The sequence below is a fragment of the Staurois parvus genome, unplaced genomic scaffold (genome assembly GCF_062004578.1).
Source record: "Staurois parvus isolate SC_StPar_1 unplaced genomic scaffold, SC_StPar_1.0 ptg002174l, whole genome shotgun sequence".
Taxonomy (NCBI): Eukaryota; Metazoa; Chordata; class Amphibia; order Anura; family Ranidae; genus Staurois; species Staurois parvus.
Genome location: NW_028319970.1, coordinates 156,861 through 171,467, shown reverse-complemented (window position 1 = coordinate 171,467; position 14,607 = coordinate 156,861). Strand labels below are relative to the sequence as shown.

The following is a 14,607-nucleotide window of genomic DNA, read 5'->3' as shown; positions in this document are numbered from 1 at the left end:
ATGTTACAAGGTTTCAGGACAACATTGTTTCTAAGACTGCTGTGTCGTATACAGATTGTGCTAACGCTTCCTCCACCCTTGCATACCCACATGGAAGAAAAATATATTTGAAATATATTCTAAAAATATTCTTCTCATTGACATAACATATATTTGAAATGCTACAATTTTGGCCATATTCAATATATTTCTAAATATATTTCAATATATATATATATTTAAAATCTACAAATAAAAAAATGAGATGCCCATGCAGTCATCAATATCTCCAACCAAATTATGAGTTAGCATTAGCCCTCTTCGACCAATTGGTTCAATGTCCATTCTGTGATATTTTGTTTACTTATGCTGAAAATAAATAAAAATTATATTAAAAAATAAAAATAAAAAAAAATAAGTGTATAACAAATTTATAAAAAATGACCAAAAAAAATTATATATTTGCTCAATGATTTTATTGTTTTTTTTTTTTACTTTTTTGAAACAGGAAAGTGCATTGGGTTTCTAACTTCCAGGGGTCAACAGGGCTGGATAAACCAATAGTCCTAATGAAAGTCCTACAGGGAGTATAGGAATTCCTCATTATGGGTAAAAGTAGGTATGCAAGCCTGGAAACTTTAAATCTACAAATAAAAAATGAGATGCCCATGCAGTCATCAATATCTCCAACCAAATTATGAGTTAGCATTAGCCCTCTTTGACCAATCAGTTCAGTGTCCATTCTGTGATATTTTGTTTGCTTATGTTGAAAATAAATAAAATTTATATTAAAAAAAATAAGTGTATAACAAATATAACACATTTATAAAAAAAATGACCCAAAAAATTATATATTTGCTCAATAATTTTATTGCTTTTTTTTTCTCTTTTGAAGCAGGAAAGTGCATTGGGTTTCTAACTTCCAGGGGTCCACAGGGCTGGATCAACCAATAGTCCTTAGTGTCGTCTCTTTGTGTATTGACCTTCCATTTCCTGAAAGGTTCTCCAAAACAAAGGTGTGAGTTGGGCCTAAAGGTTGTTATCGCAAAGCCATTGGAGGCTGTGTTCTTTCTTTGTTGAGTGATTTAGGCCTAGAAAGCATGAATTTAATGAATGGTCAAGTTATCTTGGGTGGTCTTCCCATGGGCTGAGTTTGAACAGAAGATCGCCATTAAATTGAAAAGCCCTGCAGTGATTGAAGGAACGTTGTTTATGGAAGGCAATCACCATTAGCTATGGTCTTCTGAATCCAGTTTAGGTAATTGCACACCTTGGTGTATATTCCTGGGTAATTGGGTTCCCCACATGGAATGTGTCCCCAAGATGTGACACCATAGAGTTGAGAATTACACACCAAGGGCCCACCAGAGTCACCCTGCAAGAACAAAGATCGAACGTTTACTGAAAGGGATCTTCTGGATTGGGAACACAAGGACTAAAAATATGAAAGCTGAACAGGCAAAGAGCTAGTGACACACATGAAATACATTACGTATACGGAACTGCCAAAGCATTTATATTTATGTATGTTCTGTCCTGAGATTTACACCACCAGGGGCGGACTGACAACTCATGGGGCCCCCGGGCAATAAGGGATCATAGGGCCCCTGTGTCCTTGCCCAAACTCAAAAAAGCCTATGAAAAAGGTACCAGGGGCATCTCATGGGTCCCCCTACTGACCCCGGGCCCTCGGGCAGAGCCCGAGTTTCCAAATGGTTAGTCCGCCCCTGTACACCACTCATAACACTGACCTGTCTGGGAGGACAACCAGCAGTGGTGTATTTAGGTTTCATGCTGCCCTAGGCAACACACGGAGAGACCCTGACACCGACCAACACCCCCCTTCCCCACGAAGAGGGCCTGACATTGACCAACAGCACCCCACCCGAAAGAGCCTTCCACTACCACTGCCCCCCATACACTTGCCACCCCGGCAACAGAGACAAGACACTCACCTTCACAGCTCCAGACATCCCCGGGAACAAGAGTCGGGTTCTGCATACACCATCTAGCAGCCTCTCTTGGACCCCACCTGGTCTCCATGCTGCACGTATCCCTTCTTCCATCCCTTCTTCCAGGGGGCGGCACTTCCCCCCAGAAAAATGTTGCTGCACCCCTGAAAAATGCCGCCCTAGGCAAATGCCTTGTTTACCTTGTGGTAAATACGCCCCTGACAACCAGGGCTGGGTTTCGGTCACAAGAACCTGTAGGCGCACAGCCTTTGGTATCTTAAGCAACACCCCTTTGCTAGGGTCACCTCCTACAGAACATTTCTTTACATTAGGGCTTCTAATCTGACTTAGAACATGCTTAGGTTGCAGTCTGTCAGTCGTAGTCCCTCCCACTGTGTTAATGCTAGCGACAGACTGCTTTTTATTACCCATTTTTACACTTTTGTTCAGTGAGATTATAGTAATATACAGTCGTACCTTGGTTTATGAATTTAAAGCGTGACGTTTCGTATCGCAAAAAATTTGTAAACTGAAATGTGGTTTCCCATAGGAATGCATTGAAAACCAATTAATCCATTCCGGAGGTCAGAAAAAAGTAAAAAAAAAAAAAAGTCTTATCTGTTCAAAACTCTTTATAAAGTGCACTTTAAATGCACAAATAATGTACAGGGACATGATTCAAAATTTATTTTAAATGCATTGAAAACCAATTAATCTGTTCGCCCAGTAGGGGTTCAATCGTAGAGACCTCTGCAATTAAGCACCTACTGGGCAAAGCATGTTAGAGGGTGTCCTCTCATGGGTAGGTCCAAGCAGATGCCACTTTTGCACTAGGAGAACTTAGGTGCATGCCGAGGCAAAGTGTGGACAGGCGCCATTTTGCTGTAGTCCATTATGAGTGACATATTTTATAAACTCCGTCCATGACAAATAAAATGATGCTTCTATGAACTCTATGACATTGAAATGGATGGGTATAGACCAGCCTTTCTCATCCAGGGTGCCCAGGCACCCTGGGGTGCATTGAGGTTTCTCCAGGGGTGCCTTGGCAAAATCTCTGAATATTGCTCAAAATGTGTATACAAGCCAGTGGGTGGACAAGTCTGCCTTTTAGTTACACAAAGCCACAGGCTTGCATTGTGCACCGTTACGACCTTCTAGCCGCCGGCATCCTGGCAACCAATGACATCATCAGTTGATAAGGAGGATGTCAGCTGCCTGAACAGAATCCTAGTTTGACCCTCCCCCGCCCCTCTCCATCAGTGCTGGGCCACATTAGCTCAGTGATGGAGAAAAACTGAGGGAGAAGAGAAATATGGGAATACTAGTCAGTACCAGTGTGCAAAAGCGTATTTGTTCTGGAAGAATAAATCACCTCTAATGTTTGGTGTCCTACATATGTGGATGTTGCTGTGTTATATAAAGCTATTAGAATAGTTTTTCACATTTTAGAATGGGGTGCCTCAAGACTGTCCATAATTTTAAAGGGTGCCTCGGGACTGTCCATAATTTTAAAGGGTGCCTCAAGACTGCCCATCATTTTCAAGGGTGCCTCAAGACTGTCCATAATTTTAAAGGGTGCCTCAAGACTGCCCATCATTTTCAAGGGTGCCTCAAGACTGTCCATAATTTTAAAGGGTGCTTCAGGACTATCCATAATTATAAAGGGTGCCTCAAGACTGTCCATAATTTTAAAAGGTGCCTCAAGACTGTCCATTATTTTCAAGGGTACCTCAAGACTGTCCATAATTTTCAAGGGTGCCTCAGGACTGTCCATAATTTTAAAGGGTGCCTCAAGACTGTCCATTATTTTCAAGGGTACCTCAAGACTGTCCATAATTTTCAAGGGTGCCTCGGGACTATCCATAATTTTAAAGGGTGCCTCAAGACTGTCCATTATTTTCAAGGGTACCTCAAGACTGTCCATAATTTTCAAGGGTGCCTCGGGACTGTCCATAATTTTAAAGGGTGCCTCGGGACTGTCCATAATTTTCAAGGGTGCCTCAAGACTGTCCATAATTTTCATGGGTGCCTCGGGACTGTCCATAATTTTCAAGGGTGCCTCGGGACTGTCCATAATTTTCAAGGGTGCCTCAAGACTGTCCATAATTTTCATGGGTGCCTCGGGACTGTCCATAATTTTCAAGGGTGCCTCGGGACTGTCCATAATTTTCAAGGGTGCCTCAAGACTGTCCATAATTTTAAAGGGTGCCTCAAGACTGTCCATAATTTTAAAGGGTGCCTCGGAACTGTCCATAATTTTCAAGGGTGCCTTGACTGAAAAAAGGTTGAGAAACACTGGTATAGACATTCATATTCATTAAAGCAAGATGGGTCAATATTTGTGGAAAATATATGTTGGCATTAATGTTTAGTCTTCTCTTTACATAGAAAGCTTTCATTATATTTTTATTTCAGTGCGATGGTAACTATTACCTGACAGGTGTCCTTGCCTCCTTCCTGAATTCCAGCACACAGCATGTTGTCTGTTATCACATCGTCTGGATATGCTTCCTTGCAAGCAGAGGCAGAAACCGTCTCCACCCCCACACATTGCAGAGTAGAGGGGTAGTTTTCTGCAGATATAAAAAAATTTGTTAAACATCTATGGGATACAAGACTGATGGAAGATAAAACATAATGCAGAGGAATATCCAGCATAAGAGTACATTCCATCATTAAGTGAGGGCAGGGTGCAAATATTTTATTCACAAAAAATAAAGAATGGTAAAGGTTTGCAATAGCGGAAATGGGAAGGGGCTATGGTGAACAGTAGAGAATGGCAGACGATGGACCACAAAGACTAAAAATGTGATAGAATCCAAAACAACCAACTATTGTGGAGGTCACTTGTATAACAGGCTCTGAAAACTGGCACTGCACCACCTGAGGTAATAAAACCAAAACTACAACCAATGGAAAGCCGGAAGTCTAGAAAGAGTGACACTTGGACTCACTAAGTCACGGGGTGTCAAACTGGCGGCCCTCCAGCTGTTGCCAAACTACAAGTCCCATGAGGCATTTCAAGATTAACAGTTACAAGCATGACTCCCAAAGGCATGATGGGACTTGTAGTTTCGCAACAGCTTGAGGGCCACCAGTTTGACACCCTTGCACTAAGTCATGGAAAATTGGAACAATGACAACTGAAGTTTCAGAACAATGACGCACTCATAGCAGAGGTCTCAGATTACCACCACACTGAGAGCTGATGGTCTCGGAAAAATTGAACACCGGCCATCCTCAGAACAATGATGCACTCATAACAGAGGTCTCAGATTACCACCACACTGAGAGTTGAGGGTCTCGGAAAAATTGAACACCGGCCATCCTCAAAACAATGATGCACTCATAACAGAGGTCTCAGATTACCACCACACTGAGAGCTGAGGGTCTCGGAAAAATTGAACACCGGCCATCCTCAGAACAATGATGCACTCATAACAGAGGTCTCAGATTACCACCACACTGAGAGTTTTTGAGATTGAAAGTTGGTTTACGAGTGATCGAAATTGTCCGAAAAGTGATGCATGGTCAGCATTGCAACTCAGAACAAAATTACACTTATGCTCATCCTGAAACATTTATTCACTGGCACCTTGTTTCCTGAAAACTCTGATATACTCGGATTCAGAAGTGCACCTTGACATTTGGATCCAGGTGATCAACACACTGAGAACACTTGGGGTTCTAGACCACTAATAAACTGAAACCTCAGGATCCAGGGGAACTGTATAATGAAATTGGGCCCTGGAAAACTATATCACTGAATGTGGGGTCACAGAATACAGAGACTTTGGGTCCCAAGGCAATGGCCTACAGACATATTGGTAATGCAGGACAATGACATACTGACACTGGGAGTCACGGGGAAAAAAAAAGGTTGAGAGCTACATAATATGAGTAAATTTGCAGTTTATATTCTTTTGCTTATTACCTTCTGGGCTGGTGGTGGTCCCCCATCCAGACACGAGGCAGCTGGTTCCATCAGACAAGGCGGAGCAACCAATGGGAATAGTCTGAACATAAGCATTCAATGTGACTGGCTCCGGCAATTTAAGCAACATGATGTCATTATCATATGTTGTTGCATCAAAGTCTGGGTGAGGACATATCTTATCAGCATAGGAGAACTGCTCTCTTCCTTCGTAATTATTTATGTTATGATCCCCAAGATGGATCTGGATGCTTCTATATCACACAATGAAAAGAATGTAAATACACATATCAAATGTGGTTCATCTATTTATCTATCTATCTATCTATCTATCTATCTATCTATCTATCCCATTATTTATATGAAATTGTAGTATTTCAAATATATGTCAATATATTTGGGAAGAATATTTTTTAAATATATTTAAAATATATTTTTCTTCCATGTGGGAAATTCCCATAAAAAGTGCAAATTCCTTTGCAAAGTGAACAGCCTATTTGCCTTTAGTAAAACAACACAATAAAACTGTCCACCAACACCCCTTAATGCAGTGACGAAATGCACACGCCTTGAAGGAGAAAGGAGTTCATCCTAGTTCTAATAACAAGAAAACGGTCAAAATCTGTTCTCTTTTGGGTCAGTTTATCACTTGGAAGTCAAATAAACTTTTAATTGACACTTATTAAGCAATTGTTTCCCAGCACCTATTGGACTTTAATTGCATTTACACTTACGGCAGTTTACAATGTGCTGCTGTTAAGACCCATTGCTTATCTATTAGGGCTCCACCGCATGCATGGTCATCAAAGTACTGAAGGGTAGCTTGCCAAGGAACAGAGTTGGCTTTGCACTCATATCCACCGATGATTCTGTGAGAAATATAACTATTTACTGTAGGAAAAAAAACAAATGTACAGAAGGTCACTTAGAAATATTAGGCTCATTACATTTCAACCTATGAACTAAACATAAAAAAATGTTCATGTTGTAATGAAGGAAGCTGGCTGGTTGGTGGCTTTAGGTAAATATTTCTACATGCTAAAGGTCATCAAGATCTTTTTGATTTCCACGCCGGAACCTGTATAGTGCCTCATAATTAGCCTTGTTACAGGTTTCTCAACATCATAAATAATTGCTAAAAAAAAAAAAGTTAAAAGTTGACTTTTTTTATTCTTTATGGACCATCTAACATCCACTTAGTTTAGTGGAGATGGTTTTGAATGTGGTGGCTCTATGACTCGTCTTTCTCCTTCCTTTCCCATACCTGCACCCTTTCCTTTCACTCCACAATTCCCCTCTCCTTCTGTTCCTTTCCAATACCTGCACTCTTCCATTTGCCTCCACCATTCCCCTCTCCTTCCATTCCCACACCTGCACCCTTCCCTTTGCCTCCACCATTCCCCTCTCCTTCCATTCCTTTCCCATACCTGCACCCTTCCCTTTGCCTCCACCATTCCCCTCTCCTTCCGTTCCCATACCTGCACCCTTCCCTTTGTCTCCACCATTCCCCTCTCCTTCTGTTCCCATACCTGCACCCTTCCTTTTGCCTCCATCATTCCCCTCTCCTTCTGTTCCTTTCACACACCTGCACCCTTCCCTTTGCCTTCACCATTCCCCTCTCCTTCCGTTCCCATACCTGCACCCTTCCCTTTGCCTCCACCATTCCCCTCTCCTTCCGTTCCCATACCTGCACCCTTCCCTTTGTCTCCACCATTCCCCTCTCCTTCTGTTCCCATACCTGCACCCTTCCTTTTGCCTCCATCATTCCCCTCTCCTTCTGTTCCTTTCACACACCTGCACCCTTCCCTTTGCCTCCACCATTCCCCTCTCTTTCCGTTCCTTTCCCACACCTGCACCCTTCCCTTTGCCTCCACCATTCCCCTCTTCTTCCGTTCCATTCCCATACCTGCACCCTTCCCTTTGCCTCCACTATTCCCATCTCCTTACGTTCTTTTCCCATACCTGCACCCTTCCCTTTGCCTCCACCATTCCCCTCTCCTTCCATTCCTTTCCAATACCTGCACCCTTCCCTTTGCCTCCACCATTCCCCTCTCCTTCCATTCCTTTCCAATACCTGCACCCTTCCCTTTGCCTCCACCATTCCCATCTCCTTACGTTCTTTTCCCATACCTGCACCCTTCCCTTTGCCTCCACCATTCCCCTCTCCTTTCGTTCCTTTCCCAAACCTGCACCCTTCCCTTTGCCTCCACCATTCCCCTCTCCTTCCGTTCCTTTCCCATACCTGCACCTTTCCTTTTGCCTCCACCATTCCCCTCACAATTTTCTGTCCAATTTCTGCTCAATTTCCTTGAGGTTTACCTTCAACTACTGCAAAGGCCTGCCTAATTGGATACAATTGAAAGTGTTGTTTAGGTTTGACCTCATATTATATGGTTTTTAGTAAATCTAAACCAAAAATCTCAAGAAAATAGTATAATGTATGGCCAGCCTAAGGCTAGCCATACACTGTACAATTTTCTGTCCAATTTTTGCCCAATTTCCTTTAGATTTACCTTCAACTTTGTAGTACAAGGGCCTGCTTAATTGGATACAATTGAAAGTATTGTTAGGTTTGACCTCCTATTATATGGTTTTTGTTCAATCTAAACCAATTTTATAAAGAAAATTGTTTAATGTATGGCCAGCCTAAGAGTCGATAATGGGTTGGATATGTATGTATCTTTATATTCAAAATGGCTAGGGTAGGATCTGGTTGTTTCTTCTCTGGTTCTTATCTTTTCTTGAATGATACTACTTTTCTCTCTTTTCTAACCCCAGGTGAAGAGGAAGGATTCCAGCTATTGAGGTTCTTAATTGTAATTATACCGTGTTGTCCCTTCCTTCGTTTAGATCTTCTTTGCATGCCGCACAGAACTTTAGGGTTTATTTGCTAAACCTGGAGAGTGCAAATTCTGTTGAAGCTCTGCAAAGAAACCAATCAGCTGCCAGGTTTTATTGCCAAAGCTTAATTGAACAAGATGAAGTTAAAAGCTGATTGGCTACCATGCACAGCTGCACTAGATTCTGAGTGCTCCAGTTTTGGTAAATCTACCCCTTTATGTTCCTTTGGTTCTCTTTGCATTTACATGTATCAATGTTGGATTTTTTTTTTTTTTATAAAAACCTATTAAACATAATAAAAAAAATTTTCACTAGATATGGATCTTTAGGATCACCCTCTAACATTGGTGGTCAATGTAGGTGAGAGACCAGTTGGCCACTGCTTCTTATCCTAGCAACCTGTGGATTATTCCCAGGGCTGTGGATAAGGGGGTACCACCAGTCCTGCTGTACAGGTCCCAGGTCAGCAGGGGGGCTCAGGCAGCTGGGTGAATTGGATGCGGAAAGGGAAGGTGATCAGCACGGCAGGGGAGAAATTACCAGGACCGATCCCCTGTATGCCTCTCTCTGTAGCAGCTGAAAGCCGGTTTCTTCTCCTCTCCCTCCTGCTGGCTTTCAACTGCTGCAGAGAGAGCCATACAGGGGATCAGTTCCAGTAATTGCCCCCCTGCCACACCCTGTGCATCATACATTTCCCTCTGCTGCCCAGGCCCTCCTGTGTGCCCCCACAGTGCTGCCAGCCTCCAACCAGCAGCTGCAAGCACACAATAGGATCCTTCAGGATGGAGAGTTGAGGAAGGGTCAGGTAAGTATGTCACATTTACCAGATCCTTCCTTTCCTGAATGAACACAAGGAGTGATTGGTACCAATCACTGTCTTCATTCAAAACTAAAGCATAGGAAACTGTGTTTTTTTGTCGGGTGGGGGTCTCAGGTTGGCTGTATGGGGCCCCATGGTATCTAACAGCAGCTCTGATTATCCCTTTATGAAACCTTGGTTAAGAAAGGGTGGTATAGACAGTATTTTTTGTAAAACATTTGACGACTAAGGCTGAGTTTGCCCCAAGGAGACACGTGAAAACTATTTTTGGAAAATGTGATATAAATAGTTGAACCAAAATCTAAAAAAAACAAGGAACAATTTGGCAACTGTTTAATAAAGTAGTCAGAAACACTAAAGTAGTCAGAAACACTGTAGTTGAGTAGAATTGATGGGACACAGAAAACTGATCCTACAGAAAACTTCAACAATACAGGATCTTTTATTGATCTTGTTATATTCTTCATAGCATTATTATGTTCTGCTCTAGCCTTTCTATCTTGTATCCAAAGCACTTTTCACACTTTCCTCATCCATCTGGCTGGAGGTGTGGGAACAGAATGTGGTATAGAGGAGGAACTTTGCAATCAGCAGAATATTACAAACAACCGCACCCTAAATTTAAAAAAACGTCTTGTTTAATTTCTTTTGACCATCAAAACCTTAATTGTTTAACTTCTAGTTATAGTAAATTCACTTACCTGCTGTTACCAGCAGCGCTGCAAGAAGCAGGAGGAACATGCTGACGTTTGGAGTATTCAAAACTTCCCAAAACCAGCTCCTTCTTCCTAGACTAGATTAGGAAGTCAATTATTAACCTGATCAACCTGAGCTTCAGAAGACTGTAGATTATGGAGAAAGTTGGCAAATCTAAGTTGTGTGCGCAGCAACTGCTGCTTGTACAGCGCATGGAGAGTAACACGTAATCAGTGTATGTCACAACTCACTGGGACCCGAAGATTGACCTCCCAGAAAAATGTACTACAGAATATTAGAATTTCCTTGTCATGTTTATGATTTTTTTCCTACGCATACACTTAGGTGACGTACCAAAATGAGCCATAATGTCTAGGTGACCCTCTGTTCCCCTGGGTCTATTGGGCAACTCTTTATTGCTACTGTTGAAGTAGTAACAGAATGTGCTAACATAAACACTATTATCTCTGCTTTATCAGCTAAGATTGATAAAACATCAAACAATAAATTCCATGTAAGTCTCCTGAGGTTTTGCCGATGCGTTATAAGTAGGTAATCTACCATTACATGCCTGCATACCAACCATCTTGATCTGTTTGTGGCTTCATAAAATTGACCTGCCATCAGATATACAGTATATTTCAAGTTAGGTGCATAGATGTTGGCTCTCACTGATTTGCCGAGATAGTCCCCCATCTTGGCCATCAGTTTTGCCAAGGTTGTGTCCTGAGTCATGTCCCGGGATCATAGGTTCAAGATTATATGAGTTACTGCACATGACCCTAAAAGTATTAGTTATGGAGTCAAGGAAGTATATTTAGAGGAAGGTCTGGACAGGACTAACCCTTAAAGAATAGAGATGGGTTGTGGGCAGAACCAACCTGTAAAATGGGCTTGATGGATAATAGAGATGGGCAGGACTAACCCATACGTGAGTGTAATTTGGTATGTCTGCTTGTAAAGTGGCCAGATAAAATGTAGACTATGTGTAGGGGTTAACAGTTCCCATGGTACCAGGATCAAGTTAAGTGCATAGATTAGTTATGGGGTCAAGGAAGCATATTTAGTGGAAGGTCTGGACAGGTCTAACCCTTAAAGAATAGAGATGTGTTGTGGGCAGAACCAACCCGTAAAATGGGCTTGATGGATAATAGAGATGGGTTCTGGGCAGGACCAACCCATACGTGAGTGTAATTTGGTATGTCTATTTGTAAAGTGGGCAGATAAAATGTAGTCCAGGTGTAGGGGCTAACAGTTCCCATGGTACCAGGATCAAGTTATTAGCTATCACTGATTTTTCGAGACAGTCCGGCATCTTGGCCATCAGTTTTGCCAAGGTTGTGTCCTGGGTCATGTCCCGGGATCATAGGTTCAAGATTATATGAGTTACTGCACATGACCCTAAAAGTATTAGTTATGGAGTCAAGGAAGTATATTTAGAGGAAGGTCTGGACAGGACTAACCCTTAAAGAATAGAGATGGGTTGTGGGCAGAACCAACCCTTAAAATGGGCTTGATGGATAATAGAGATGGGTTCTGGGCAGGATCAACCCATACGTGAGTGTAATTTGGTATGTCTACTTGTAAAGTGGGCAGATAAAATGTAGTCCAGGTGTAGGGGTTAACAGTTCCCATGGTACCAGGATCAAGTTATCAGCTATCACTGATTTTCTGAGACAGTCCCGCATCTTGGCCATCAGTTTTTGCCAAGGTTCTGTCCTGGGTCTTATCCCAGGATCATAGGTTCAAGCTTATGAGTTACTGCACATGACCCCAACTCGAAAAAGTATTAGTTATGGGGTCAAGAAAGTATATTTAGAGAAAGGTCTGGATAGGACTAACTTTTAAAGAGTAGAGATGGGTTGTGGGCAGAACCAACCCCTATAATAGGCTTGATGGATAATAGAGATGGGTTCTGAGCAGGACCAACCCATACGTGAGTGTAATTTGGGTGTGTCCACTTGTAAAGTGGGCAGATAAAATGTAGACCATGTGTAGGGGTTAACAGTTCCCCTGGTGCCAGGATCAAATTAGAAGCATAGATGCCAGCTATCACTGATTTTCCGAGACAGTCTCCCATCTTGGCCATCAGTTTTGCCAAAGTTGTGTCCAGGGTCATGTCCCGGGATCATAGGTTCAAGCTTATGAGTTACTGCACATGACCCTAACTCGAAAAAGTATTAGTCATGGGGTCAAGGAAGTATATTTAGAGGCAGGTCTAGACAGGACTAACCCCTAAAGTGGGTTTTATGGGTAATAGAGATGGGTTCTGGGCAGAACCAACCCTTAATATGGGTTTGATGGATAATAGAGATGGGTTCTGGGCAGGACCAACCCATACATGAGTGTAATTTGGGTATGTCCACTTGGAAAGATAAAATGTAGACCATGTGTAGGCGTTAACAGTTCCCCAGATGCAAGGATCCATAATGTTAAGAAGTATGTAAGTGCATGCATGTGTAAAGTTCTGGGTTGTCTAGCTCAAGTGTGGTGTTCACCAGAGAGTACAGTCCACGCCAGATATGGTCATTTAATAACTTGTTGGACCACTTTTATTTAAAAGAAAGTTCAAAGTTCCACAAAACAAAATCAGTGGGGTTCCCTTGCAAGGGGGGGGGGGGGGTACCATTAGCACAAAATTAAATATCCAGCCTCCCGGCTCTCTTTAGCAAAGAAATAAACATTCGGTCTCCTGGCTTACAAATACAGCATTCATTCCACTTCAGGCCCTCATCTGTCTCCTACCGACCATTTTCTGACCAACACTGTCTACCTAGCTCGCAGCCCCTTGCTGCTCTGGCCCTCAGGCTTGGATCTCTATCTACTCCAGTGTAGACATGCACCCCTCTGGCTGCTTCCTTGCACACACACTGACTCTTCGGGAGGGTGGAACCCAGGACTTTGTAATGGCAATAAGGTGCTGGGCTGTACTAGTAGGTCTATTGATGCTGGCTGCTGGGAGATCTATTGTCACTGGAGGTAATCTTTTTTGCATGGTGGTCTATTGTTGCTGGGGAGGTCTATTGTTGCTGGAAGATATATGTTGAAGGAGGGGTCTATTGTTGCTGGCTGCCCGACAGTATATTGATACTGCCTGCTGGAAGATCTATTGTTGCTGCTGGGGTCTAATGTTGCTGGGGTGGTATTTTGCTGCTTGGAGGGGTCTATTGCTGTTGGCTTCAGGGAATCTATTTGACTGATTTTCTTATCATTACAAACCCATACAAATTACTTAGCACCACAAAATGATACTTGGCTGTGTATTCTCTATAAGGAGCAGGACTGGAAGGTGGGTAGAGGTGGAACCAAGGGGCTGCGCTTGAGGGTGGGTAGGGGGCAGAGACAAGAAGTGATTCAGAAGGGAGGAGTTCCTGGACCCATTCTCTGCAAAAGAAAGGCCTGCTTAACAGACCAAAACGTAGCAAATGAGAGACGTTCTGTGTTAGGGTTTACATATACTTCAAATGGTATGCTGGTAGGCTTTGTGACTTTCAAATTTCCACTAGTAAAAATCTGGACTTCCCGTGTTGGCATTTTTATCTTGAAGGCTAACAGCCAGATTTTGGAAAGAAGGTGGCATAGTTCCATTGGTCTGTACACCTGTTGTTTTCTCAGGACATCATACTCATGGATTCGCAGAATTTTCCACAACGATACACTACCCGTGACCTATACCTAGAATTTTTTTTTTTCAATTCTGTACTGAGACACTTTGCAGGCTGCCCTTACTGACTTCCCAAAATCCTTGTTACCCAACTAGGGGCATAAGTACAGATCATTGAGCCTCAACCTCCCCAACATCTCCAGAATACGCCTCTTTTTAACCAATGACACCATAAAGCTTTTAATTCACTCCCTGGTAATCTCTCGGCTCGACTACTGTAACTCCCTCCTCATTGGCTTACCTTTACATAGGCGATCCCCCCTCCAGTCCATCATGAATACTGCTGCCAGGGTTATCCACCTTACCAACCGTTCAGTGTCTGCTACCCCTCTCTGCCAATCCCTCCACTGGTCTCCACTCAATGTCCTCCACCCCTCTCTGCCAATCCCTCCACTGGTCTCCACTCAGTATCCTCCACCCCTCTCTACCAATCCCTCCACTGGCCTCCACTCAGTGTCTTCCACCCCTCTCTGCCAATTCCTCCACTGGACCAATGTGCCACGGCCTCATGGGTGCCGTTGAGGAAACAATTTTTTCAGTCAATGAAAAGTGTTCTCATATTTGATATATTATTTTTATTTTATACAAATGGGCAGAACAGTGGGTTAGCGGTTAGCACTTCCACCTGGCCGTACTAGAGTTGTTGATTTGAACCCCAACCACAGCACCACCTGCCTGGAGTTTGCATGTTCTCCCTGTGCCTACGTGGGATTCCTCC

General features: G+C 42.9%; 1 protein-coding gene across 1 annotated transcript; it reads right to left on the bottom strand.

Moving 5' to 3' along the window:
- Positions 1-826: 826 nt before the first annotated feature.
- Positions 827-10,347, bottom strand: LOC149432282 (trypsin-like). Its single transcript, XM_089665295.1, has 5 exons — positions 10,231-10,347; positions 6,603-6,759; positions 5,869-6,122; positions 4,368-4,507; positions 827-1,354 (listed from the first exon to the last, which is right to left on the bottom strand). The coding sequence occupies exons 1-5, from the start codon at positions 10,268-10,270 to the stop codon at positions 1,190-1,192; spliced, it is 756 nt and encodes a 251-aa protein (XP_089521421.1). The 5' UTR covers positions 10,271-10,347; the 3' UTR covers positions 827-1,189.
- Positions 10,348-14,607: the final 4,260 nt, after the last annotated feature.